At 67.8% G+C, this 23,762-nt stretch overlaps 8 protein-coding genes across 8 annotated transcripts; 4 read left to right on the top strand and 4 right to left on the bottom strand.

The window, feature by feature from the left end:
- Nucleotides 1-48: 48 nt before the first annotated feature.
- Nucleotides 49-3,277, top strand: RHOBADRAFT_50487 (uncharacterized protein; the record flags this gene model as incomplete). Its single annotated transcript, XM_018415343.1, has 5 exons — nt 49-391; nt 528-1,230; nt 1,309-2,126; nt 2,203-2,723; nt 2,810-3,277. The coding sequence occupies 5 exons, from the start codon at nt 49-51 to the stop codon at nt 3,236-3,238; spliced, it is 2,814 nt and encodes a 937-aa protein (XP_018274013.1). The 3' UTR covers nt 3,239-3,277.
- A 130-nt stretch (nt 3,278-3,407) lies between these two features.
- Nucleotides 3,408-4,367, bottom strand: RHOBADRAFT_50488 (uncharacterized protein; the record flags this gene model as incomplete). The annotated part of the gene is made up of 1 exon (XM_018415344.1): nt 3,408-4,367. One exon carries the CDS (start codon nt 4,365-4,367, stop codon nt 3,438-3,440), a length of 930 nt encoding a protein of 309 aa, XP_018274014.1. The 3' UTR covers nt 3,408-3,437.
- Nucleotides 4,368-4,621: 254 nt separating this feature from the next.
- On the top strand, nt 4,622-6,662 carry RHOBADRAFT_50489 (uncharacterized protein; the record flags this gene model as incomplete). The annotated part of the gene is made up of 8 exons (XM_018415345.1): nt 4,622-4,864; nt 4,929-4,991; nt 5,074-5,197; nt 5,263-5,652; nt 5,778-5,980; nt 6,069-6,215; nt 6,356-6,388; nt 6,474-6,662. The coding sequence occupies 8 exons, from the start codon at nt 4,622-4,624 to the stop codon at nt 6,519-6,521; spliced, it is 1,251 nt and encodes a 416-aa protein (XP_018274015.1). The 3' UTR covers nt 6,522-6,662.
- On the bottom strand, nt 6,648-8,901 carry RHOBADRAFT_32558 (uncharacterized protein; the record flags this gene model as incomplete). The annotated part of the gene is made up of 7 exons (XM_018413042.1): nt 6,648-7,019; nt 7,095-7,114; nt 7,199-7,373; nt 7,457-8,099; nt 8,173-8,450; nt 8,526-8,597; nt 8,665-8,901. 7 exons carry the CDS (start codon nt 8,899-8,901, stop codon nt 6,738-6,740), a joined length of 1,707 nt encoding a protein of 568 aa, XP_018274016.1. The 3' UTR covers nt 6,648-6,737.
- A 1,197-nt stretch (nt 8,902-10,098) lies between these two features.
- On the top strand, nt 10,099-13,737 carry RHOBADRAFT_47816 (glycoside hydrolase family 13 protein; the record flags this gene model as incomplete). The annotated part of the gene is made up of 14 exons (XM_018415050.1): nt 10,099-10,151; nt 10,521-10,708; nt 10,776-10,888; nt 10,953-11,008; nt 11,091-11,224; nt 11,298-11,400; nt 11,499-11,575; nt 11,731-11,911; nt 12,017-12,230; nt 12,314-12,702; nt 12,773-12,823; nt 12,915-13,119; nt 13,212-13,436; nt 13,516-13,737. 14 exons carry the CDS (start codon nt 10,099-10,101, stop codon nt 13,555-13,557), a joined length of 2,031 nt encoding a protein of 676 aa, XP_018274017.1. The 3' UTR covers nt 13,558-13,737.
- A 179-nt stretch (nt 13,738-13,916) lies between these two features.
- On the top strand, nt 13,917-15,638 carry RHOBADRAFT_50493 (uncharacterized protein). The gene is made up of 4 exons (XM_018415346.1): nt 13,917-14,460; nt 14,607-14,652; nt 14,727-14,903; nt 14,980-15,638. Exons 1-4 carry the CDS (start codon nt 13,970-13,972, stop codon nt 15,403-15,405), a joined length of 1,140 nt encoding a protein of 379 aa, XP_018274018.1. The 5' UTR covers nt 13,917-13,969; the 3' UTR covers nt 15,406-15,638.
- Nucleotides 15,639-17,710: 2,072 nt separating this feature from the next.
- Nucleotides 17,711-18,816, bottom strand: RHOBADRAFT_11059 (glycoside hydrolase family 18 protein; the record flags this gene model as incomplete). The annotated part of the gene is made up of 6 exons (XM_018412025.1): nt 17,711-17,959; nt 18,071-18,163; nt 18,232-18,279; nt 18,343-18,375; nt 18,441-18,587; nt 18,649-18,816. Coding segments are annotated over 6 exons (738 nt in total), but the record flags the coding sequence as incomplete, so codon positions are not given.
- Nucleotides 18,817-20,379: 1,563 nt separating this feature from the next.
- RHOBADRAFT_50495 (uncharacterized protein) lies at nt 20,380-23,628 on the bottom strand (the record flags this gene model as incomplete). Its single annotated transcript, XM_018415347.1, has 10 exons — nt 20,380-20,844; nt 20,917-21,447; nt 21,510-21,597; nt 21,678-22,099; nt 22,173-22,385; nt 22,464-22,623; nt 22,701-22,791; nt 22,871-23,211; nt 23,288-23,340; nt 23,469-23,628. The coding sequence occupies 10 exons, from the start codon at nt 23,626-23,628 to the stop codon at nt 20,432-20,434; spliced, it is 2,472 nt and encodes an 823-aa protein (XP_018274020.1). The 3' UTR covers nt 20,380-20,431.
- Nucleotides 23,629-23,762: the final 134 nt, after the last annotated feature.

Genomic DNA, 23,762 nt, shown 5'->3' on the forward strand with positions numbered 1-23,762 from the left:
CGACCACCGCTCAGCGCAGCTCGCCCGCACTGAGCAGCCCAGCAGGCCATGCCAGGCATCACTACCGGCTCGCCCAAGAGCCCGTCGCCCTCGAAGAAGGGCAAGGGCAAGCAGCGTGCCACTTCGTCGCCTTCCGCCTCATCGCCCAAGGCCGCCTCGTCGCCCGCCCAGCAGCCCGCCATGGCCTCGCCCAAGCACAAGCAGAGCTCGCCGACCAAGCAGCAGCAGCAGCAGCAGCCCACACCCGCGACCACCGGCGACGCCGACGACAACGAGCTCCTCGCGCTCGCGCAGAGCATCGCCGACAACGCGCACCTCCTCGTGCGCGGCAAGGGCAGCGACGAGCTCGCCGAGCGTGCTCGGTCGGTCCTCAAGCGCTCGTTCGACCTCGGTGAGCACCTCTCTCCTCCCTCACTCGGGGTCCGCACTCGCCGCCCTGCACTGCCTCGTCGGTTAGGCGACAGGCTCCGCCCTGACGACGGTTCGGGGCTGGAACGTTACTGACAGCTCTCTCGTTGTCGATGCAGCCCTCGCCTCCGAGTCGACCGCCTTCCCTCACCTCGGCACCCTCCTCGACCAGCTCGCCCCCTCTGCCGGCCCTTCCACCCGTTCGCGCTCGGCAGCCGCCGCCGCCGCCTCGCTCGACGACAACGACGACGACGAAGAGCCGTTCGTGCTCGCGCCGACGCCCATCCCCGAGTTGACGACCGAGGGCATGGACGCCGAGATGGTGTGGGAGCAGATGGAGCTGCGCGGCCGCACCGTCGACGGCCTCATGGGGGAGATGTTCGGACAGGGCGACGAGGACGAGGACGACGAGTTCGACTTTGACGAGGGCGAGGACGACGAGGACGAGCGGTACGGCGCGCGAGGAGGAGAGGGCGAGGACGACGACAAGTCGACCGAGGGCGAGGACCTCGACGACGACGGCGAGGACCTGCCGCAGGTGGCGGCCGAGGAGTACTACCGCCGTCTCGGTGAGGGCAAGGAGGAGGGCCTCGACAGCGAGGACCTGTCGTTCGTCGACACGGGCGAGGACGAGGACCTCGAGCTCGAGGAGGAGGAGGAGGAGGAGCCGGCGCCCGCACCTGCGCCGACCAAGAAGGCCAAGGGCGCCAAGAAGGGCAAGGCGGCGGCCGTCGACGCCGACGCCGACGCCGAACCGGCGAGCACGCTCACGCTCGACAACTTTGACGGCGAGTCCGGGTCCAAGGGTCGGGCAGCTCGTCGGTGCGTCCCTCTTTTCTCGCTCTTCCGTTCTCGCCCGCCCCTGTCACCGGTCACTGACCTCTCGCACCACTCCCGCAGCACGCCGTCGGGTCCTCCTTCCGCCGTCGACGATCAGTTCTTCTCGCTCGCCGACTTCCACCGCGACGCCGACGAGGGCGAGTACCAGATGGCCAAGCGCCTGCGCGGCGAGGCCCTGTCGGACGACGACGACGACCTCGACGACCTCGACGACGAGAGCGGCGAGGGCGGCATCGACCTGTTCGCGCCCGTCGGCGGCATGGGCGGTGGAAACGGCGACAGCGACGACGAGGAGGAGGAGGGCGATCTCGACGCGGCGGGCGTCATGTTCCGCGACTTCTTCGACGCGCCGTCCGGCGGGCGAGGGCGCAAGCCGCCGCCCAAGGGCAAGGGCAAGGCGACCGGCGAGGGCAAGGGCAACAAGCCCGCCGCCGCGCCCGCCGCCGCCGACGACGCCGACGACCTCGTCGACGACGACGGCGAGCCGCCCAAGAAGAAGCGCGGCGTGCGCTTTAACGACGCCGTCAAGGTCAAGGAGATCCCGCACAGACTCGCGGGCAAGAAGCGCGCGGCGGCAGCCGCCGGCGACGAGGACGACGACGAGGATGCCGAGGGCATCGAGCGCCTCGAGGACCTCGTCGCGGGCAGCGATGACGAGGAGGAGATGGGCGAGGGAGGGTCGGACGAGGAAGAGGACGAGGACGAGGAGATGGAGGGGCTCGAGGGCGACGAGGAGATGGACGTCGATGGAGAGGAGGAGGAGGAGGAGGAGGGCAGCGTCGAGGACGACGAGGACGAGCTCGCCGGCGACCAGAAGGCGATCGAGCGGTTCAGCAGCGACCTGTTCGGCGACGAGGAGGACGAGGAGGAGGACAAGCGTGCGTCCCCCCCCCTCTCTCTCTCTCGCCGGCTCCTTTTCGCGACCGTACCCTGACCCTCTCTCTCTCGTCACAGACAAGAACCTGTCGCGGCACGAGCGGCGCCTGCTCCAACTCTCGTCGCAGATCGCGACGCTCGAGCAGGAGAACGTCGGACCCAAGGAGTGGGCGACCAAGGGCGAGGCGCGCACCAAGGACCGGCCGATCAACTCGCTCCTCGAGGAGGACCTCGAGTTTGAGCGCATGGGCAAGGTCGCGCCCGTCATCACCGAGGAGACGACGGCGTCGCTCGAGGACCTGATCAAGAAGCGCATCCTCGACAACCAGTTCGACGACGTCGAGCGCCGCGTCGCCGTCGACCCGAACCAGTTCCTCCCGAGCCGGTACCTCGAGCTGCAGGACACCAAGTCGCAGAAGGGCCTCGCCGAGGTGTACGCCGACGAGTTCCGCGACTCGCGCGAGCGCGAGGAGGGCCGCGAGGTGACGCACGAGCTCGACGCCGACCTCCAGAAGCGCCACGACGACATCGAGGCCCTGTTCGAGGACCTCGCGAGCCGACTCGACGCTCTGAGCAACGCCCACTTCACGCCCAAGGCGGTGCGTCCCCCTCTTCCTTTCTCTCTCTTGCCCGGCCTCCTCACTGACACTCTCCCCTCCCTTTCCCCTCTCTCGCTCTCCCACAGCCCAAGGCGACCATCACGACCATGTCGAACCTGCCGTCGGTCTCGCTCGAGTCGGCGCTCCCGACGTCGCAGTCGACGACGACGCTCCTCGCGCCCGAGGAGGTCTACACGGCGTCGGGCCCTGACAGCGCGCTCGCGATCGACAAGGCCGACCTGACGCCGCAGCAGAAGAAGGCGCTGCGGCAAAAGCAGCGCCAGGGCCGCAAGCAGACGGCCGAGCGGGCCGAGCGCATCCTCGCGAGCCAGGAGCGGCGCAAGGGCGTCCGGGGCGAGAAGGAGGCGGCCGAGCGGCAGCTCATTGGTGCGAGGGGCGTCACGGTGCTCGGCAAGGGCGGCAAGGAGAAGAAGGCCGAGGGCAAGAAGCGCAAGCGCGGCGACGCCGACGGCATGGGCGCGGGCACGCCGACCAGCGTCGGGCTCAAGCTGTAGCGGTCTGTGCATCGCGACCGTCCTTTCACCGAGCCTTTCCCTCTTTGTCGAGCGCTCGAGAGCGAACTTGAGAGACGCTGCGGGCCTGATACTGAGCGTGACGAAGGTGGCCTTCTCAAAAAGCTCGCTCGAGCCCTCGCGAGGCTCTCTTTCTCTCTCGCAAGTGGTCGGGCCGCGAAAAGGGCATCGATGCAGGATGCTACATGCGCAAGAGGATGGGCTCGCCCTTGCCGTCCTTGGGGTGCATGAGGACGACGTCGGGCGCGACGCGGACGCCAATCCGGAGCATGCCGCGGTCGTCGGTGAACGGCACGAGGCCGTTCTCCTTTGCCGTCTTGCGCAACTCGTGCGTCGACGGGATGTCGAGGCCGTTGACCTGGCCTGCGCCGTCGGGCAAGCCGCTGATGCGGTTGAGCGGGCCCGTCGCGCCCGGCCGGATCTTGCCCTGGCGCAACATTTCGCCGACGAGCTGCGCCGCCTCGATCTGCTCCGGCCCCGCCGTGACGCCGCGCGTGTCGAGAGGCGCCTCGCCCGGCAGCGCGAACGCGTCGTGCAGCGGTGCGCCTGCTCGTGCTGCGCCGCTCGCACCCGCCGCCGACGCCCCGACCGAGCCCACCGCGCCGCCCGCTGCACTTGCTCCTGCCGCCCCTGGTACCGCACCGCCACCTCGTCCTCCCGCCGCTGCTGCCGCGGCAGCGAGCTCGCGCGCCTTGTCCTCGCGCTGGCGCTTGAGGCCGCCGATGCGCTCGAGGTAGCTCAAGTCGTCGTCGGCCTCTGGCGCCGGTGCGCCGACATCGTCGTCGTCCGGCTCGCGCTCGTCGTCGTCGTCGCCGTCACCGGCCTCGCTGCCGGGCGCGGTGGTGCTCTGGCGCTTGTGCCTCTGGGCCGACTTCTTCTTCTGCTGGCGCTTTTTGCGGTTGCGGGCGGTGCGGGCGTCTTCTGCGGCGGGCGCGCTCGTGCTCGATGGTGGAGAGGACGAGCGAGGGGCGGACGCAGGTGGGGGAGAGGGTGCGGCGAGGTCGGTCGAGGGGGAGGGGTCGCGAGGAGGAAGAGGCGGCGAGGCGCGAGATGGCGCGTCGACGGGGTCGAGGTGGGTTGTCGGTGCCGAACGCCGGAGCCAGGAGAACATGGCTGCGGCGGAGCGGGGTGGTGGAGCCGAGGCGGGCGAGAGAGGGACGAGTGTCCGGCTCGAGGACGAGTGAGGTGGCTCGCGGACGGGGGAGGGCCGGCGGTCGTTGCAGGAGGGGGGTGGGATCGACGGTTTGAGGCGAGTCGTGCTCTGCTCGGCGTGTAGGCGTGCGAGTCGAGGTGGTTGCAAGAGCGAGACGAGCACCTCCTCCTCGCCCCGACCCTCTGGCTCCATCTCACGAGCACGACACGAGCATGGCCACTACCCAGGCCATCCAGCACCTCCGCAAACAGCTCATCGCCGCAACCGGCGACAAGGCAAAGCACCACGTCCGTCTCCCCTCGTCGTCTCTCGTCCTCATCAGTTGCCGCCCAGTCCTCGTCACCCCGCCCCTCGACAGTGCCGCCAGCGAGCTCCACGTCATCGCCGTCCTCCTCACGAGCGACCGAGCCCGCGAGCGCGCGACGACCGGTGGCAGCCGCCGACTCGCCTTCGAGGTGGAGCACCCCCGACCCGCCAGCTCGCACACCTCGCTCACCTCGCCCTCTTTGTCCTGCACAGGAGGCCGTCTCGATCCTCAAGCAGCTCAAGGCCGAGGTCGTCGCCACCGACGAGCTCCTGCGGGTCCGTCCCCCTCTCTCCCTCTTGGCCCCCTCTCCCTCCGCCCCGCCCCGGCTCACCCTGTGCGCCTCGCCCCGCTCGACAGGAAACCAAGATCGGCGTCACCGTCAACAAGCTGCGCAACAACGACGTCAAGGAGGTCGCCGACCTCGCAAAGGAGCTCGTCCGCAAGTGGAAAGGCGACGTCGGCCAGTCGGGCTCGAAGAAGAGTACGCTCCGCTCTCTCCCTCTCGAGGCGCCCTCCCTTGCTCACGCTTCCCAACCCCTTTGACAGCTACGACCGCCGCCGCCGGCTCGACCTCGACCTCGACTGCGCCCTCTCCTTCGCCCGCCGCCACGCCCGCTTCTCCCGCCCCGAAAGCCTCGCCCGCCCCTTCCACCTCGTCCGCCACCACCGCCGCCGCCGCCCCAGCAGCGCCCGTCATCACGACCACGACAACGATCGCGCCCGGGCCCGACCCCGTCGCGCCCTCGGCCTCGTCCACCGCGCAACCGCCGCCACCGCCGCCCGCCGTGCGGCGCCAGTCGTCGGGCGGGCCGCCGCGGACGCACAAGAGCGACGGCGTCGCGTTCCACGACGGGAGCAAGGGCGACACGGGCGACAAGACGCGGGAAAAGTGCTGCGAGTTGATCTACGATGCGCTCGCACAGGACTCGGGGGCCCGTGCGTCGCCTCGTTCCTCCTCTCCCTCTCTCTCTTCCCTCCCTCTATCCCTTCCTTCTCCTCTCCTCTCGCCCCTCGTGACCCCCACGCATGCCCTGACGCCTTGTCTCGTCCCCGTGCCACAGCGTCGGAGCTCATCTTTCAGCGCGCGCGCGCGCTCGAGAAGCACGTATGGACCCAGAACCCGCCGCCCGGCGGCACGGCGACGTACCGCAACCGCATGCGGTCCTTCTACCTCAACCTCAAGGCGGCCAACAACCCGTCGCTGCGCGAGGACGTCGTCAGCGGCGAGATCAGCATCGTCGCCCTGTACGACATGGACCCCAAGGTGCGCCCTCTGTCCTCCTCCTCTTCGCCCCTCTCGAGCACGAGCACGAGTACGAGCACGAGGACTGAGCCGAGACCGCCGCACGCAGGACATGGCGTCTGACGAGCGCAAGGCTGAGAACCGCAAGCTCGTCGCCGAGAACCTGTTCAAGGCGCAGGCGGCCGCGCCGCAGCAGGCCGAGACGGACGCGTTCCAGTGCGGCAAGTGCAAGCAGCGCAGGTGCATGTACTACCAGGTGCGTCGTCGCTCTCCTCGCCCGAGCCCGCGTTGGCGTCGCCCGTCCCTCCCTCCCTCTCGCCGCCTCGCCCTCTCGCCGCCCTCCCTCGCACTCCCGCCGCCCTCGAGACGCCCCAACTGACTCTCTCTTCGGTCCAGATGCAAACCCGGTCTGCCGACGAGCCCATGACGGTGCGTCGAGCCCTCTCTCTCTGTGCCACGTCGGTCCCGAACAGCCACTGACCTCTCTCGACGTCCTCGGGCACCGTTCGAACAGACTTTTGTCACCTGCCTTGCGTGCACGAACCGCTGGAAGTTCTCGTGACGAACGACGGCGGAACGGCGGGAGGAGAGGGAGGAAGAGGAGGACTTGGTCGTTTTTCGCCGGCCAGCTTCGTTCTGCAGCAGCTTTGTCGATGCACTCGCTCTCTCTCGGACGCAAAGAGACCAAGACGAGTACAACAGTGTCTTTGCGAGAGATGCAGAGCTACGAGAGCGCGAGAATGCTATAACAAGTGCGAGTGCAGGGGGCCCGAGGGGCTCAGAGCATGCCTTCTATCCTCGTCGCCGCCACCTTGACCAACCAGGGCACCTTCCTGTCGTCGCGCTCAAACAGCTCGTGCGTCACCTCGCCGCCCTTGCACCACTCGCGGATGCGGCGCACCTCGGCCTCGAGCTGCCACCTCAGCTTTGTGCTGTGGGTCGTGACGAGCACGCCGGCCTCGAGGTCCCTCGTGGCCGAGCGCGCGCCAAAGTTGGAGCTCCCGACGAGCGAGAGAAAGGGCGGCGAAGGGTGCGACAGGCGCAGGGCGAGGTCGTGCGTCTGGGCGTCGTGCGACGAGCCGAGGAGGGTCGTCGACAGCGAGGTGGGCGTCGCGGGCGAGAACGGGTTCGAGACCGAGGGCGCGAGCCAGATGCCTGCATCAGGAGCGTGCTCGTCAGGTTTCGGTCACCGAGAGAGAGAGAGAGAGAGAGAGAGAGAGAGAGAGAGAGGGAGCGCACCCTTGGCGTGGTAAGTCCACCCGTCCCGCCGCCACTCGCTCATCTCGACCCTCGGCTCGTCGCGCCTCTTGCGCCGCGTGTACTCGACGACCTGGTCGTAGAAGCGCTGCGAGAAGTAGGTGTACGCCGGCGGGATGAAGCGCGACACGCCGCGCGAGTTGTGGAACCCGTTGGCCTGCGAGCGCACGAGCCCGCGTGTCAGTCAGGCTCAGGCTCAGGCGCAGGCGCAGGACAAGAGAGAGAGGGCGAGGGACGCACCTCGGGCGCCGCACTGACGATCCGGACCCTCGCGTCGCACTCGATCGCGAGCCGGCGGTAGTCGTCGCGCAGGCCAAAGTAGCCGCTCGTCCAGTCGAGCGTCGTCCCTTGGCCGCCGGGCGCCGTCGCGAGCGCGTTGGCGGCGCGAAACACGCCGGGCACGACCTTGTCCGTCTCGTGCGAGACGGCAAAGGGCGCCATCTGGAGGACCGGGCGCAGGAGCGTGTCGAACGCCGGGTGGAGGTGCGCCGCGCCGGGCGCCGACGGCCGCTGCGTGCGGCGGGAAAAGGGGCGCTCGGTCGACAGGAGCGAGGGCGAGAGGGACGCGGCGCGGGACGAGGGCGACAGGGCGTGCCACGTGCGCAGGAGGGTCGACAGGGCGTCGTGCGCGTGCGAGCGCAGGTCGGCGAGGGCGGCGCCGGGCCGTCGCGCCGCGAACGGGTCGTCCGACACGGCGTTGGTCGTCGGCCACGCAATGGTCGGCGTCGGCGTCGGCGACACCGTGTCCGAGGCGGTCGCGCGGAACGAGTACGAGCCGATGGTCGACACGAGCGAGTCGAAGAAGTTGGCGAGCGGGGCGTGCTCCTCGAACGCGATGTAGCGGTCGGCGCGGTTCGTGAAGTAGTCGTGCGACAGGTTGGCGCTGTAGGTCGGGCGCAAGAGTCGGTCAGTCGACGCCCGTGAAGAGAGGAGAGGGAGGAAAGGGCGAGACGGACCCGGACATGATGACGTCGTCGTCAAAGCCGTACACCTTCATGTGCTGGAGCCCCCAGCCCTCGTTGAACCGTTTGGGGACCCACCGCTTCTGCCAGCCGTACAGCGCCGGCGTGTGGAACAGGCGCAAGTCGACCTGGTGCGGGTACGCGGCGGCGAGGCTCGCGAGGAGCGCGGCCGACGACGCGCCTGGGTGCTCGCGCGTCGAGCGCAGGTAGTCGACGACGAGGGTGAGGCGCAGGGTAGGGTTGGCGCGCAGGGCTGCGTGGAGCGCGCCGACCTGCGGAGCGGTGCGTTCCGAGAGTGTGGGGGTCAGCGGTCGGGCGACGGCCGGCGACAGGAGAGAGAGACGGACAAGTTCTGTCTCCTCCTTGCCGACATAGAGGCTCGCGATGAAGATGCGCCGCTTTGCCGTCCCAATCTTGCGCTGCAGGCGACGGACGAGGGTCAGCTGGTGTGTCGAGAGAGAGAGGAAGAGGGAGCCGATGACGCACCAGCAGCGCCTGGTAGAAGTCTCTTGGCTCGTGCAGGACCGATACGCACGACTCGCCGTGTGCAGCAAACGCGGGCAGGCCTGCCGAGTCGAGTTCGGACGACAGGTCGAGGAAGGCCGGGTGCCGCTCGAACTCGGCGTGGAGCGGCGGCGCCGAGCTGTAGTACGGCGAGGCGTGCGCAGGGGCTCGTGGCCGTGGTCGAGGCGGGCGCGGTACCCGCCGCAGCCGGTGCAGCATGGCAGGGGGGACGGCACAAGAGCGACGAGGTGATGAGAACCGCCGGCACCCCGGAGGCGGCCGCGGCTCGCTCCTCGCTCGTCTCGTACTCGCTCTGCTGCAGCTCTGCAACCACACAAAGCAGCACAGCAAGTCTCTCTCGCAAAGGCGTCTCGCCAAAGGGCCCGCAAACTCGCTCGTCGCACTGCAGCCTCGGACCCTCACTTCCTCCCCTTCTTCTTCTTCCCTCCTCCTCCTCCTCCGCCGCCACCAGCTCCACCCGCCTTGCCCTGCCCCTGCCCCGCCGCCCCAGCCCCAGCCCCAGCCGCAGCGTCCCCCTGCGTCCCACTCTCCCTCGCGACCCGCTCGCGCTTCTTGCCCCTCGCGCGCTCCTTTGCCTGCAGGAGCGCGTCGCGCATCGACGGCCGCTCGCGCTTGGGCACCCACCGGTCGCTCGCGAGCGCCGAAGCGGGGCGCGCCGCGTCGTACGACGAGGGGAGCGCGTTCTTGCCCTTGGCCGTGCGCGCGCGGGTGGGCGCCGTCGCCGTCGCCGTGGTGCCCGAGGTCGAGGCGACGGGTGCCGGTGCGGCAGACGAGCGGAGAGGCGCAGTCGATGCCGAGGTCGAGGCGGTCGGGAGGACGTCGGCGAGCGGGCGCGCCTCGAGGTCGTCGGTCGACGCGAGGCGGTGCGCCGTTGCGAGGTGCGCGAGGACCGACGGGACCGAGGCGGCAAAGTCGAGGTGGGCGGTCGCGGCCGCCGAGTTGGTGTGCAGGTCGGCGAGCTCGGGCGAGTCCTGGCGAGGGGCGGGAGGGGGTCAGTCTCGGGGCGCGAGGGAGAGAGGGAGAGGGGAAGCGGACGCACGGGCTCTGCGGTGGCGGCGAGGTCGTCAAAGAGGTCGCGGGCCGCGTCGTACTCGCCGAGGCGGTAGTGCTGCCAGAGGGAGCAAGCTCGAGTCAGGACGGGGTAAGGGGAGAGAGAGAAGGAGAAGAGAGGAACGCACGAGCTGGGCCTGGAGGACGTCGGCGGCACGGTCGTCTGCGGTGTGGCGTGCTGCGGCGAGGGTGTCGTGTGCGTCGTGGGTGCGGGCGAGTTTGTACAGGCAGTAGGCGCGGTGGAGCGAGGGCTGGGTCGACTCGAGTTGGAGCGAGTCCGAGTAGCGGTCGAGGGCGACGAGGAGCTGGGCGCGGGTGCGGATGGCGAGGTCGTCGTTGGGATCGATGGCGAGGACTGTGAGGGGCGTGAGGTGTGGTCAGATGGGTCGGGTCGACAGGTGAGGGTCGACGAGCTGATGAAGATGAGGGAGGAGGGGAGGAGGAGCTCACGCTTTGCGGTGGTTTTGAGGGCTGCCGAGTAGTGACCCTGGTCGAGGTGGTGGTGGAGGAGGGTGTAGAGCTTGGGCGTGTCCATCTTGGCGGCCATGGTGAGGGAGTGAGGCGAGGGAGCGACGACGAGCGTGGAGGCGGAGCGGAAGCAAGTCGATCTCGCTCTCGCCTCGTCCTCCTCACCCTGCGAGTGCTTGCACCAGCCCAGCACCTGCTACACTACCCTCCAGCACCCACCGCGAGCCACCTCGAACCGCTACCCCCCTCGCCCCGACTCGCCCTCACCTCCGTCTTCCCTCTCTCCCCCCACCATCCAGCTCACAACCCTCCCGCAGCACCGACGTCTACAAGAAATGGCGCTCGACCATTGACCAGCACGAGGGCGGCCTCGACAAGTTCTCGCGCGGCTACGACCACTTTGGCCTCCACCAGCTCAACAACGGCGACATCCGCTACCGCGAGTGGGCCCCGAACGCCACCTCGGCCGCGCTCACGGGCGACTTCAGTCCGTCTCGCGCTCGCTCTCGTCTTCGTCGACGCCCGCCTGACCCTGTGTCTCCTCGCACCCGCAGACGGCTGGAACCGCGAGGCGAACCAGATGACCAAGGACTCGTTCGGCGTGTGGGAGTGCGTCGTGCCCGCCGTCGCCGGCAAGCCCGCCATCCCGCACAACTCCAAGATCAAGGTGCGCCTCTCCTGCCGTCCTTGTCCCTCCCCAACTCGTCCTGATCGTACTCCTCGTGGCGCAGATCTCGATGACGACCCCGAGCGGCGAGCGCATCGAGCGCCTCCCCGCCTGGGCCAAGTGCGTCCCCTCTCCCTCCCTCTCCCTCTCTCTCTCCCTCTCGCCACGCTCGACTGACTCGCCTCGCGCGCACCCCTCGCAGGCGCGTCGTCCAGGACGTCAAGGTGTCGCCCATCTACGACGCCGTCTTCTGGAACCCGCCCAAGGCCGACAAGTACACGTTCAAGAACCGCAAGCCCAAGGCGCCAAAGGCGGTCAAGGTCTACGAGGCGCACGGTGCGTCCTGCCCTCCCTCTGGCTCTCTCTCTTGCCGCCGCCTGACCTGACGAGGTACGGTGCGCACCCGCAGTCGGCATCTCTACGCCCGAGCCCAAGATCGGCTCGTACCGCGAGTTCACGCGCGACGTCCTGCCGCGCATCGCCGACCTCGGGTACAACACGATCCAGCTCATGTGCGTCCCGCCCCCTTTTCCCCCCTCTCGCCGTCCCTCGTCCTGGTCGAATGGCGCCGGAACGAGCGCAGCTGATCCTTGTCGTTGCTCGCGCGCAGGGCCATCATGGAGCACGCCTACTACGCCTCGTTCGGGTACCAGATCACGAGCTTCTTTGCCATCAGCAGTCGCTACGGTGCGTCCCCCGAGTCCTCCTTCTTCTTCTCGGCGCACGGCGCACGGGCCCTCCCTGACCTCGTCCGCTCCCTCTCCCTCTCTCGCCCTGCCTCCTCTCCCTGCCTCCCTCCCTCTCTTTCCCCCATCCTCCCTATCCACGACGCGACGAAACAGGCACGCCCGAGGAGCTCAAGGAGCTGATCGACACGGCGCACGGCCTCGGCCTCACGGTCCTCCTCGACGTCGTCCACTCGCACGCGAGCAAGAACGTCGCCGACGGCCTGAACCAGTTTGACGGCAGCGACCACCAGTACTTCCACGGCGGCGCAAAGGGCCAGCACGAGCTGTGGGACTCGTGCGTCCTCGCCTTTCCTCTTCTCCTCTCTCCCTCTCTCTCGTCGTCGTCGTCGTCGTCGCCGCCAGCCTCGACCGAGAGACTGACTAGCCCTCGATCGTGCAGGCGCCTGTTCAACTACGGCCACCACGAGGTCCTGCGGTTCCTCCTGTCCAACCTGCGCTTCTACCTCGAGGAGTACCAGTTCGACGGCTTCCGGTTCGACGGCGTCACGAGCATGCTGTACACGCACCACGGCATCGGCACCGGCTTCTCGGGCGGCTACCACGAGTACTTTGGCGCCAACGTCGACGAGGAGGCCGTCGTCTACCTCATGCTTGTGCGTCCCCTCCTCTCTCCCCTCAGCCCTCTTCCTCCTCCTCGTCGAGCCCGATCTTGACGCGCGCCCGTCGCCCACCGCAGGCCAACACGATGCTGCACGAGCTGTACCCCGAGTGCATCTCGATCGCCGAGGATGTGTCGGGCATGCCGGCCCTGTGCCGCACCGTCGCCGACGGCGGCCTCGGGTTCGACTACCGCCTCGCCATGGCCATCCCCGACATGTGGATCAAGCTTCTCAAGGACGGGCCGGGCGACGAGGCGTGGGACCTCGGCAACATCTGCTTTACGTTGACGAACCGGCGCTGGCGCGAAAAGACGATCGCGTACGCCGAGAGCCACGACCAGGCGCTCGTCGGCGACAAGACGCTCGCGTTCTGGCTCATGGACAAGGAGATGTACACCAACATGAGCGACCTCACCGAGCGCACGCCCGTCATCGACCGCGGCCTCGCCCTCCACAAGATGATCCGGTCCGTCCATTGCCTCTTCTCTCTCTTTCTCTCGGTCCCGATCCTGACGAGCTCTCGACCTCGCCCGCAGCCTCATCACGCACGCGCTCGGCGGCGAGGGCTACCTCAACTTTGAGGGCAAGTGCGTCGTGCCCGTTCCTCTCCCTCCCTCTCTTGCCTGCGCTCGAGCCTCGAGGCACTGACCCTCGCCCCCCTCCTGCCCCGCCCCGCAGCGAGTTTGGCCACCCCGAGTGGCTCGACTTCCCGCGTGTCGGCAACGGCGAGTCGTACCAGTACGCGCGGCGCCAGTTCAACCTCATCGGCGACGACCTGCTGCGGTACAAGTACCTGTACGCGTTCGACCGCGCCATGAACCGCACCGAGACCGAGTACGGGTGGCTCAGCGCCGACCAGGCCTACATCAGCCTCAAGAACGAGGTGCGTCCCGCTCTCTCTCTCTCTCTCTCTCCCTCGCCGTCGTCGTCCTGGCACGAGAAGGGTCCCTGACTCGCTCCCCCCTTCTCTCGCAGTCGGACAAGGTCGTCGTGTTTGAGCGCGGCAACCTCCTGTGGGTGTTTAACTTCCACCCGACGCAGTCGTTTACCGACTACCGCGTCGGGACCGACTGGGCGGGCGAGTACCGCGTCGTGCTCTCGAGCGACGACAAGGAGTTTGGCGGTCACGCCAACATCGACAAGGCCGTCAAGCACTTTACGACCCCGATGGAGTGGAACGGGCGCAAGAACTTTATGCAGGTGCGTCCCCCTCTGTGTCCTCGTTGCACGTCTTGGCCGTTTAGAGGAGGAGCCTGACCTTGTCGCCGCCTGCGCGCAGCTCTACCTCCCGAGCCGCACGGTCCAGGTCCTCGCCCACTGAGAGGCCTCTCTCTCTCGTTCTCTCCCTCTCTCGCAACCCCTCTCTGTACCCTAGAAACTCTCTCTCGCTCGCCCTCTCCTCTCTGTGCCGCAAAAAAAAGTCAGTTTCAACCCCTCCCTCCTTCGTCTCTCCTCGCACACTCGTAGTCGAGGCCTGCAACACTCTCTTTCGCAGCACGTGTGCCCCGAGAGAGAGAGAGAGAGCGCGCGCGCAGGAAACGTGAGACGGCCCCTCGTGCTCGACGCGTCTCGTTCGATGGAGAGGTCGCGCCTCGTCCTCCTCCTCCGTCCAACCGCTCTCGTGCCCGTGCCCAGTGCCTCCAGCCCACCCACCGTCGCTCCTTGCACCCACCCAGCACCACCGCATCGCCTCACCACCCGCCCCTCGCCCCTCACTTCGCCCCTCGACAACCATGGTCGCTCAACTCGCTTCGGCCACGACGGCCCTCTTCGCCCTCTCGTTCGCGGCGCACCTCGCCCGCGCCGACGTTGTCCCGACCGCCCCTGGACCGGGAGAGGTCTTCCGCGTGAGTTGTGCGCGCTCGTTGGGCTCAGGGGGAGCGAGGAGGGAGCGAGGGGCGCGAGGAGGGCGCGAGCGGAATGTCCGAGGGGGCGCGTGGGGGCTCGGCGGGCGCGGCGAGCGCTCGAAGGGATATGGCAGGGCGTGCAGGGCGGGGTTGGGAGGGTCTCGCTGCGCGGCGGGCGAGGCTGCAGCGGCGAGCGAGGACTGTGTGTGGTGGAGCCGCGGGGGAGGACGGGCGAGGTCGAGCGGGGCTTGCCGCGTCGCGCAGCGCCAGAAGCATCTCGAACAGTCGCAGGGCATCCTCACTGACACGGTCCTCCCCACCGTGCAGGTCGGCGAGAAGTGCAACATCGAGTGGAACCTCGACACGACCGGCAACTGGTGCGTCTCGCTCTCTCGCCTCGAGCGCAAGGGTGCTGCGCCGCCTGCTCGTGCTCGCACGCACGGGTGTCGGTGGTGCTGCGGGAGTTCCGCCACGCGGGCGAGGCCGCTCACGCACAGTGACCTGACGGCCCTCGCGCCCGCAGGACCGACTTCTCGATTACGCTCATGACGGGCTCGAACTTTGCCATGGTGCGCCCCCTCTCGCTCTCTGTGTATCCTCTCGTACGACCAGGAAAGTCCTGACGATGCTCGTCGTCCTACAGGAGCCGGTCCAGACGGTCGCGACCGGCCTCGACGGCACGTCCGGCGCCCAGACGATCGACTACACGTGCCCGAACGTGTCGCCCAACTCGGCCATCTACTTCTACCAGTTCAGCCAGGACGGCGCCGACACGGCGTGGACGACGCGCTTCACGATCGCCGCCGCCGACGGCTCGACGGTGCGCTCGAACCCCTTCTTCTCCCTCCTTTCCTTTGCCGACGAGCTCTCGTACTGATGAACGCTCTACCCTGCAGACCAAGCCCACCGAGTCGACTGCCGGTATCGCGTGGGGCACTGGCTCGCTCGTGAGCGCCGGTGGCTCGGCGAGCAGCGCCGCCGCCTCGGGCTCCGCCGCCGCCTCGTCCGCCGCAGGCAGCGCCTCGTCCGCCGCCTCGTCCGCCGTCGCCGCCTCGTCGAGTGCCGCCGCGTCCTCGACGACCGTCGAGTCGAGCAGCTCGTCGGCCGACGACGCGTCGTCGTCGACCTCGACCGAGGCGCCCTCGTCGGCCTCGTCGTCGGCCTCGTCGGGCCCGGCGCGCTCGAGCATGACCATGTCGGCGCCGTCGGCTTCGGTGTCGGCGCCCGCATCTGCGGCGGCCAACGCGGACAACGCGGCCGGCCGGGCGGCGGCGAGCGTCGTTGCCGTCCTCGGCGCGGCGGTCGCGCTCGTGTTCGCGTGAGACGGGCGCAGGTCGCTCTTCTTCCTCTCTCTGCCATAAATGCAGCATCGTGTCCCCCTTGTCACCCTGTCCTCCCCCTCTCTTCTCAGCCTAGTGCCCCTCCTCTCGCTTTCGCACGCCCGCACGCCCAGTTGTGGGCCACATCCTCGTAGACACTCGCTCTTTCCTCCTTCCTCGTCCCCCTCACTGGCTTTATCACGACCCTGCAACGATCGAGATATCACTCTTCGCGAGCGTGTGCCAGACGGAGCGAGACGACGAGGAGAGGTCCGAGAGCTCCCCGCCCGACCTTGCGCGTCCTCTGCTCTCTCTTTCTCTTGCTTTAGGGCGCTCGCTCTCGCTCCGGACGCACTCGAATGCGCTCAGAGAAAGACCTCGCACAGGAGAGAGCCAGCAGAAAGAGTCTCTGGCGGCTCGCCGGTCGACCGACTTGGGAAGGCGAACGAGCTGCTCAACTCGCGCTCTACACGACAAAGTAGCTCAGGAAACGCGCTCAATTGCACCGCAGACACCTCCTCGTTCGAACTGGCGCGCGGACGAGGCCGTAACCCTGCTAGATCAAGAGCTAGCGTTTGAGCGAGGGTGCGCAGGATCCCCCAGTCTTTTGTAGGTGGCCGGGCGCACGGGCGCTCCGCAGGGGTGCGCGCCGTGCGAGCGGCTCACCACAGTGCGCCCGCTGCCCTCAGGGGCACGTGAGGGCGGGCGCGGCCTCGTAAAGACCCGTCCGCGACGGCTCGACTCGCTGAGCCGTCGGGACGAGTGCGACGACGAACATGAACTCTCTGCGGTCTGGAAACGCTCGACAGAGACGAGGAGAGCTTTCGGAGAGGAAAGGGCGCCGTCGCGCGGCGCAGCTGGGGCGCGAGGAAGCTTTCGAGGCCGAGAAGGGGGAGGTGGCATCGAGGGCGCGACTAACCTGCGGCGCGAGGTCAAGGGGGTCAGTGCGCGGCTCGACGAGGAGCACAGACCCACACGAAGGTCCTGCAGGGAAGAAAGAGAGTGCGCGGGACGTACAAAGGACAAGGTGAGACGCCTCGAGGTTGAGAGCCAGCCTCGCGCCGCTCAGAAGACCGTCCTGCTCGCCCTGCGCAGCCGTTCCGCCTGCAAAGTGACAAGGTCAGTCCATCAAGACCCCTGCACCGCATCGCGAGGTAGCAGAGTGGGCGAGGGGAGAGGGAGAGGGGGGCCAAACACGGGGAGGCGCGGAGGAGGTAGACGCACCAGTCGTACACAGCCCGCGCAGCGCGGCCGCCTGGCCCAGTAGTCTCCTTGATGCTGAGATAGTCCTCGACGACGATGCCCACCGGCCCATGAGCCGTTGCCACCAGTTGAGAGAGGTCGGACGACGCGAGTCGCTGATGAAGATGCGACGCGCCCTGCGCCCTCGGCGGCCGCTCGCGGTGGCGCGGGAGCAGGCCCCATAGATAGGTGATGCGATGCAGAAGGGCTGGACACGCGCCGGCAAGGCACAGCAGCGGTGCGGCCGAGTTGCGCGTGGAGAACGAGGTGGGGGGCGCGAGTCGTCCAGATTACGACCTCGCGCTTGACTTTTGTATTCGGTAATAGCTCTGAGGTCCAGCCGTTAGCGAGATTATGAGCCCGAGCTAGTCTCGCATCGCTTTCGGCTCGCTCGAGGGGAGGGTTGTGACTAGGGCTCGAGCGCTTTCTGCGAGTCTGCAGCTCGACGCAGCCAGGCCACTTGAATATCGCCCGCTCTAGAGACGGAGCGCGTGTGCAGGCTCGAGGAGAATGTCGAGAAGGAGGAGGAGGAGTGTCGAAGAGGAGAAGCTTCGCGCTGCAGTCGAGGGCCGACCTGCTCCCGCTCGCCGAGCACGCACGGTCGAATGACGTGGTTCATCGTTGCACGTTGTCCAAGTATCTATCGCCCTCGAACCGAACCGCCGTCGAGCTAGCACACCTTCTTGGCCGCGTCGCGCAGGGTCCCGTCCGTGTTTTGCGTGAGCGCCGCGTACAGGCTGCAGCCCATGAGCCCGCCTTCTCCGGCGACCGCGCCCTTGACTGCGAACGAGTCGACGTCGTCGTCTGCGAGAAGAGGCAGGCGCTGTGAGCAGATCGTCGAGCTCGAGAGGGAGAGAGGCGACGGACACGTAATGAGCAGCTGCGACGACGACGAGTAGAGGAACGGCGTCTTGCTGCAGTCGTCGAACGTGTAGTCCATGTCCTTTTTGAACTGGGTGGCGGTCGAGGTACGTCAGGATCCGCCTCGCGAAGAAAGAGGAAGTCGACGAAGGTGGACGCACGTCCGAGATGATCTTGTCGTACGGCTTGGACCCGTCAGACGCACTCAAGGTGCCACTCGCCTTCTGGTAGATGCTCGACGTCGCGCCGTCGACGCCGCCGCCGTCCTTGAAGTCGTCGACCTGCAGGTGGACGAGCCCATGAGGACGAGTGTCAGCGAGTCGAGCTCGGCTCGAGTCTCACAGGGAAGCATGATGCGCGCGAGAACGAGCGTGGGGGGACGGAGAGAGAGAGAGAAAGGTAGAGCTGAGCGCACCTTCCAGGCGTAACCGTACGAGGCGAGGCCGAGCATGATCTGCGAGAAGGCGACTTGAGAAGGTCAATTTCGACGACACGTTGCTGGCGACCACGGCGTGGCGCGCCCCCCTGCACTCGCCCAGACACAAGGAGAGAAGTATGGGCGCACCTTGTTGGCAGGGAACTTGGCCGCCGTCCAGCTCTTGACCGCCGCCGGGTAGCTAAACTGCTGCGTCGACGGCGCGCACGACGAGTCTAGGGCCTGCACGACGAGCGCTTTCAGTACACGCACAGTGTCGACAGGATCGAGTGAGAGAGTTCGGGACGTACAAAGTTCGGGCCCGTCGCGGCCGCCGAGTAGGTCACGGCGTCGTAGGTCTGTGCGCAGCGAGCAAGTCAGTTCTGCTCGACGACGTCGAGGACGAGGGACACGAGCCAGACCATGATCGTGATGAAGTCGAGGACGTCGCCGAACTGCCGGCACAGAGCTAGTCAGTGAGGGTGTCCGCGAGGAGAAAGGAAGGGAGAGCCGAACGTACCTCGCTCAGATCCGTCGACGCCGAGCCGTCTGCGCCGACCCAAGGTCCCGACGACGTGTCGGACGAGATGAGCTTGTCGCTCCCGATCTTGGTGCGCAACGTCTTGAAGAACTCGAGGTAGTTCTTGAGGTCGTTGGCCGTGTCGAACTGCGCGCTCGAGAGGGTTCAGTTCGTTGACGCCTCACGACGAGGACGAAGCCGCACGCACGTCCTCTGTTGCGCCCGCGCGCGAAGGGTATTCCCAGTCGGCGTCGACGCCGTCGAAGCCGTAGTCGGTCAAGGCCGTGTCGAGGGTGGCGACAAAGTCGGCTCGAGAGGTGTCGGTCGCGACGAGGCCCGAGAACGTGTTGCTGCCCGACCAGCCGCCAATCTGCAGACGTACAAGTCAGTCGTCGGCGTGTAGGAGAGGGACGAGGCGACGTCGTGAAGGAGGGGCACGCCTGACCGAGAGCATCTGCGGGAACGAGGACAAGGTCAGTCTCGGTGCGAGCACGAGGACGAAGGACGAGAGGAGAGCACAGACGCACAGCCTTGCACCCTGCAGCTTGAGCAGCTTTGACCCAGTCCTTGGCGACGCCGTCGCTCGCCTCGCCCATCGCGAGCTTGCCCTTTTCCGCCGCCGTCCCGGGCACGGCGCAAAACCTGTAGACGCACGGCTCAGCGACGCCGCTCTCACCGTCGCGAGAGGCAGAGAGGAAGCCGGGCGCACCAGAAACAGTAGTCGTAGCCCGAGAAGTCGGTGTCGGCGACAGAAAGACCGGCTGCGCGAAGGGAAGCAACTTGGGAAAGTCAGTCCGGGCTCACGAGTCGAGCGAAACGAGGCAGGGGACGCACTCCAGTTCTCCCAGAAAGCCTGCAGGGATACAGCGCCGAGAGGGGGTCAGTATGCTGTGCGGAGAAGAGACAGAGAAAGGAGGGACGCACCGCGACCTTCCCAGATCCGCCGCTCCCTCCTCCAGTTGCGCCGCCCGTCGACGAGTTGCCCGACGACGACGAGCCGCTCGGTGCCGCCGACGCACTTGAACCCCCTGCTGACGCCGTCTTGCTCGAGCCCCCTGCTGACCCTCCTCCGCCGCTCGCGCTCGAGCCCTTCGGCGCGCCTCCTCCTGCCGCGCCGTCGCCGCTGCCAGCTGCGCCGCTCCCAGTCGTCCCACCACCGCCTGCTCCTCCCGTACCACCCGCCGCTCCTCCTGCCACACCCGACGATGAGCCGTCGCTCGTCGCCGCCGAAGAAGAGCCGACCGAGTCGCGGTTGAACCACCACCATGCGGCGCCGCCGCCGAGGGCGAGCAAGAGGACGATGATGACGCCGCCGATGAGCAGCTTGTTGTTGCTGCCGGAAGGCTGAGGCGCGCCGACGGCCGCTCGTCGCCGTCGTCTGTCGCGGTGATGGTGCGCCTGCCAAGGGAACGAGCGGGTCAGTGCGGGTCGCTCTGCTTCGACGGCATCGTGGACGGGGGACGTACGGCAATGAGCGCCTCCTCGTCGCTGCTGTCGTCGCTGCTGTCGCGCCGCCTCCTTCTCCTCGCCCCACCGCCGTGGGAATGCCGTCGTCGTCGCCGCCGGACGTCTTCTCCCTCGCTCGAACCGGTGCTGGCGTCCTCGTCGCTGCTGCTGCCGTCGTCGACGTGTCGCCTCGATGCTCGTGGACGTCGTGAGCCGATATCGCTGTCGGTCGAGGCTGGTGTGTCGTCGTCGCTGGCGGACGGGTCGCTCGAGCTCGAGGGCGAGTCGCTCAGGTCGTGGTGTCGGCTCCTCCTGCCCATCTGAAGCAGCGGCAGGGCAGTAGAGGCGAGTAGAGCGTCGAAGCGAACGAGCGAGAAAGGCGAAAGCTGGCCGAGCCCGACAGAAACGAGCCGCGGAGACTCCGGCGGACGCGCACGAGCCTCGAGACGGACGGGAGACAGAGCGCGAGCCTCTCGAGCTGCTCCTTGCGCCGGCCGTGGCTCAGAATATACTGCAGCTCTTGACCGCAAAGAGGAATGGTCAGTCTACTTGGCCTCGCCTTCGTACGCCTTTGCGCCCTGCCCCCACCTGCCCGCCTTCTTGCCCCACTCGCGCACGCCCCACACGTGCTCCTCCCTCAGGACCGGTCGCTCCCTTCGCACGTCGACCTCCTTGCCCTCGCGAGGCGTGCCGTCGGGCCACTTGGCGCGCAGGTCGGCCGGGTCGAGCACGCCGTTCAGGCGGTCGTCGCCGAGGGGCGCCTTGTCGCCGACAGCGTGTCGAGGTGGTGCGGCGGCGGCCGCGGCATCGGCGACAGCGCTCGACGAGGCGAAAGGCGTCTCCCACGAACGCACGTGTGACGGCATGGGCGAGTGCTCGGCCGTGACGAGGTACTCGGCGGACGACATCTCGTGGACGCGAGAGACGGCGCGCTTGAACGAGAAGCGCTCGTCCTCACCTGCGGGCAGGGAGTACGGTCAGAGGTCTGCAAAGAGAGGGAAAGGGTACGCGAGAGGCTCGAGAGACGCACCGGTAAAGATGGACAGGTTCTGGAAGCTCGGCGTGGCCGCGCTCGGGTGGATGGGCGCCCTCGCCTCCTGCTCGCGCCGCCGTCGCAGCTGCCGATCGAGCTGCTCCTCGACCGCCTGCGTCTCGATCTTGCGCGCCGCGTCACGCTCGTAGGCGGCGACGTTGGCGCTCTCGTCGTACGCCGAGATGTTGGGGCGGTACGGCGCGTCGAGGTCCTGCTGGACGTCGCCGAGCATCTCCTCGACGAGCGAGTCGGTCACCTCGCCCGCCGCGTCCTGCGCGTCGTACCGCGACGAGCCCTTGGCCGAGATCGAGTCGTTGAGCGGGAGGGAAAAGGTCGAGTTGTCGAGGACGTGGACGGGGCCCGAGTCGCCGGGGGCGTGCGAGCCCGACGACTCGGCGAACGAGGTAGGGAGGTCGTCGAGGATAGCGTCGACGGGCGAAGGAGGCGCCTCGGGCGTGACGGCGTCGGGGAAGAAGAGCGAGTCGATCGGGGCAGAGGCGAAGGCGAGAAGGCGAGTCTTAGTCTCGTCTGCGAGCGAGAGAAGGCGTCAGGGTGGCGAAGAAGACGAGAGGAAAGGGGGCGAGACGTACAGAGAGCGTCGAGGAGGGTGATGAGCCGCCGGGCCTCGTTCTTGGCGTTGAGCGGGAGAACAGGAACGTCGTCGAGGACGAGCGTGTGCTGCGGCCAGGTTCACCTCAAGGTCAGTCTCGAGGCCGTCGAGAAGAGATCGAGAGAGGATGGGGAACGAGTCGACGCACAAACTCGCTGCCGAGCGTGATGTAGTCGGCGGGCCCGAGCGGCTTCTCGCACAGCTCCTTGAACGAGAACCTCGCGACCCCGCCCGACGCCCAGGGCACCGTCACCTTGCGCCCGTACACGCTCAGGACCTTCTGCGCACCCTCGGCGTCGCCGACGACCCACCGCAGCGCGTCCTGCCACGCCGCGTCGTCCTCGCCCTTGACGAACCACCCTCGCGAGCGCGTGCCCCAGCGCGTCCACGCCTCGGTCGAGCCAAAGTCGCCCGGCGTGACGGCGTCCGTCTCGGGCGAGAGCGAGATCTGGGAGCGCGCGATGAGGCGGTAGTCGGTCGGCGACGAGAGGTTGATGACGGGCGAGCGGACGGCGAGGGCGCCGAGGAAGGGCGAGAGGGTGGCGCGCTGGATGCCCTGCTTGTAGAGGTCTGTCGAGCAGGCAGAATGTCAGAGGATGAGACTCGGTGGGAGAGTGGGAGAAGAAGGAGGAGGAGGACGCACCTTCAGGAACGCGGTTGGACGTGCCGACGACGACGCCGCCGAGGCGCCAGTACCAGCTCATGACCCGGCTGACGAGGCCTGCGCCTGCGATGTCGACAAGCTGCACCTCGTCGAACGCGAGCAGCCAACCGTGCGTCTTGATGAGGTCGAGCGCGACCTGCGCGAGGACGAACTCGCGCGTGTTGAGCGCCGGGTCACTCGCCGAGCGTCCTCCTGTGCGGGCAGCAGGGTTAACGCCCGTTGATGGGAGTCGAGGAGGCACGGAGAGGGGGAGGAAGTCGAGAGACGCACCGGCAAAGACGGTTTGCCACCCTTGGCTGATCGCCCGCGCCTTCATCTCCTCCTTGCGGCTCCACGGGTACCCGCCCTTGTCGCCGCGCTTGTACAGCTCGTTGGCCGCTCGCTCCTCCTCCTCGTTCTGCAGTCGTTGCCGCTCGAGCGCGCGGTGGATCTGGTCGGGGGCAGGTGCGAGGTCAGCGGGGCTCGAGCGCGCGAGGCATGGCGAGAAAGAGGAAGGAGGAGACGCACAGCCTGGTAGAGCGACAGGAGGAAGGCGTGGTAGTGGTACCGGACCTTGTGCGGCACTGGCAGGCTCTGGAAGAAGAGGTCCATGAGGAGGCTAAGAAGGGAGGGAGGGAAAGATCGTGATCAGGAAACGGTCGGCTTGACGTCTGAGTTAGAGAGAGAGGGAGACGCACCTTTTGCCCGTACCCGGCGGACCCGTCAACAGGAAGCCCTTGGGCGTGTCGAGCTCCTCGAGGCCCTCGTGCGCCTTGAGGACCTTGACGAGCTCCGTCGTCTTCTGCTTCTCGCTCAGGAGCGACAGCGACTGGCGGTCGGCCTCCTCCTCGGACGACAGGTCCATGCCGAGGTTCGACAGGGGCGAGCGCTTGAACGGCCATGCGGGGAGGGACGAGGTGGTCGTGACGGCCGAGGTGGACGAGGAGGGCGGCGAGCTGATGGCGCGGATCGACTCGAGGAGGGTGAGGAGGTGGACTGGTGGCTGGTAGTCGATGAGCTCGGTGTGGAGCTTGCGGAGCTGCATCGCGAGGAGGTGGATCAGCGGGAGGGAGGCGGTGCAGCCTCCTTGAGGACGGCGGGAGAGGAGGGCGCACCTGAACGAGCGCCCGCAGCTGTTCCTCGTCCTTCTTAACCTTGCCCTGGGCGACTGTTTGAGCGCGGGCGTGCGAGTGGGCGAAAGTGCGAGCAGTTCGGCGAGGTTGGTGGGGGAGGGCAGGTGCGAGGGTCAGCACTCGTGGCCCCTGGGCGGGCGCGACTTGGCGAAGAGGGACGTACCGAGGCTGTAGTAGAGCAAGAGTGGGTCGGCAACCTCGAGCGCGGCTTGAGACGAGGGCGATGCCGACGTCGACCAAGGTCGGGAGATCAAGACGGAGCTGGATCGAGGTGGTGCAGGGCGGGCCAGCCGAGCCAGCGGCACATTCTTGAGGCGCAGCATGCTGCTCGGCAAGTCGGGAGATGCGCAGGAGCGAGTGCTGGAGGTGGTTCGACAGCGAGAGTTGGTCTCTCGGCGAAGCTGCCAGCTTTCGGGCGCGACGTTCGTCAAAGGCCCACTGACAGCTCGCACGCAGC

Source organism: Rhodotorula graminis (assembly GCF_001329695.1).
Source record: "Rhodotorula graminis WP1 unplaced genomic scaffold RHOBAscaffold_1, whole genome shotgun sequence".
NCBI classification, from domain to species: domain Eukaryota; kingdom Fungi; phylum Basidiomycota; class Microbotryomycetes; order Sporidiobolales; family Sporidiobolaceae; genus Rhodotorula; species Rhodotorula graminis.

Bases quoted from the DNA above. Each gene is read 5' to 3' on its own strand.
- RHOBADRAFT_50493 (XM_018415346.1), top strand. From the start codon at position 13,970: ATGGTCGCTCAACTCGCTTCGGCCACGACGGCCCTCTTCGCCCTCTCG. The intron at 14,461-14,606 runs GTGCGTCTCGCT...TCGCGCCCGCAG, and splicing joins CTCGACACGACCGGCAACTG to GACCGACTTCTCGATTACGC. The intron at 14,653-14,726 runs GTGCGCCCCCTC...GTCGTCCTACAG, and splicing joins CGGGCTCGAACTTTGCCATG to GAGCCGGTCCAGACGGTCGC.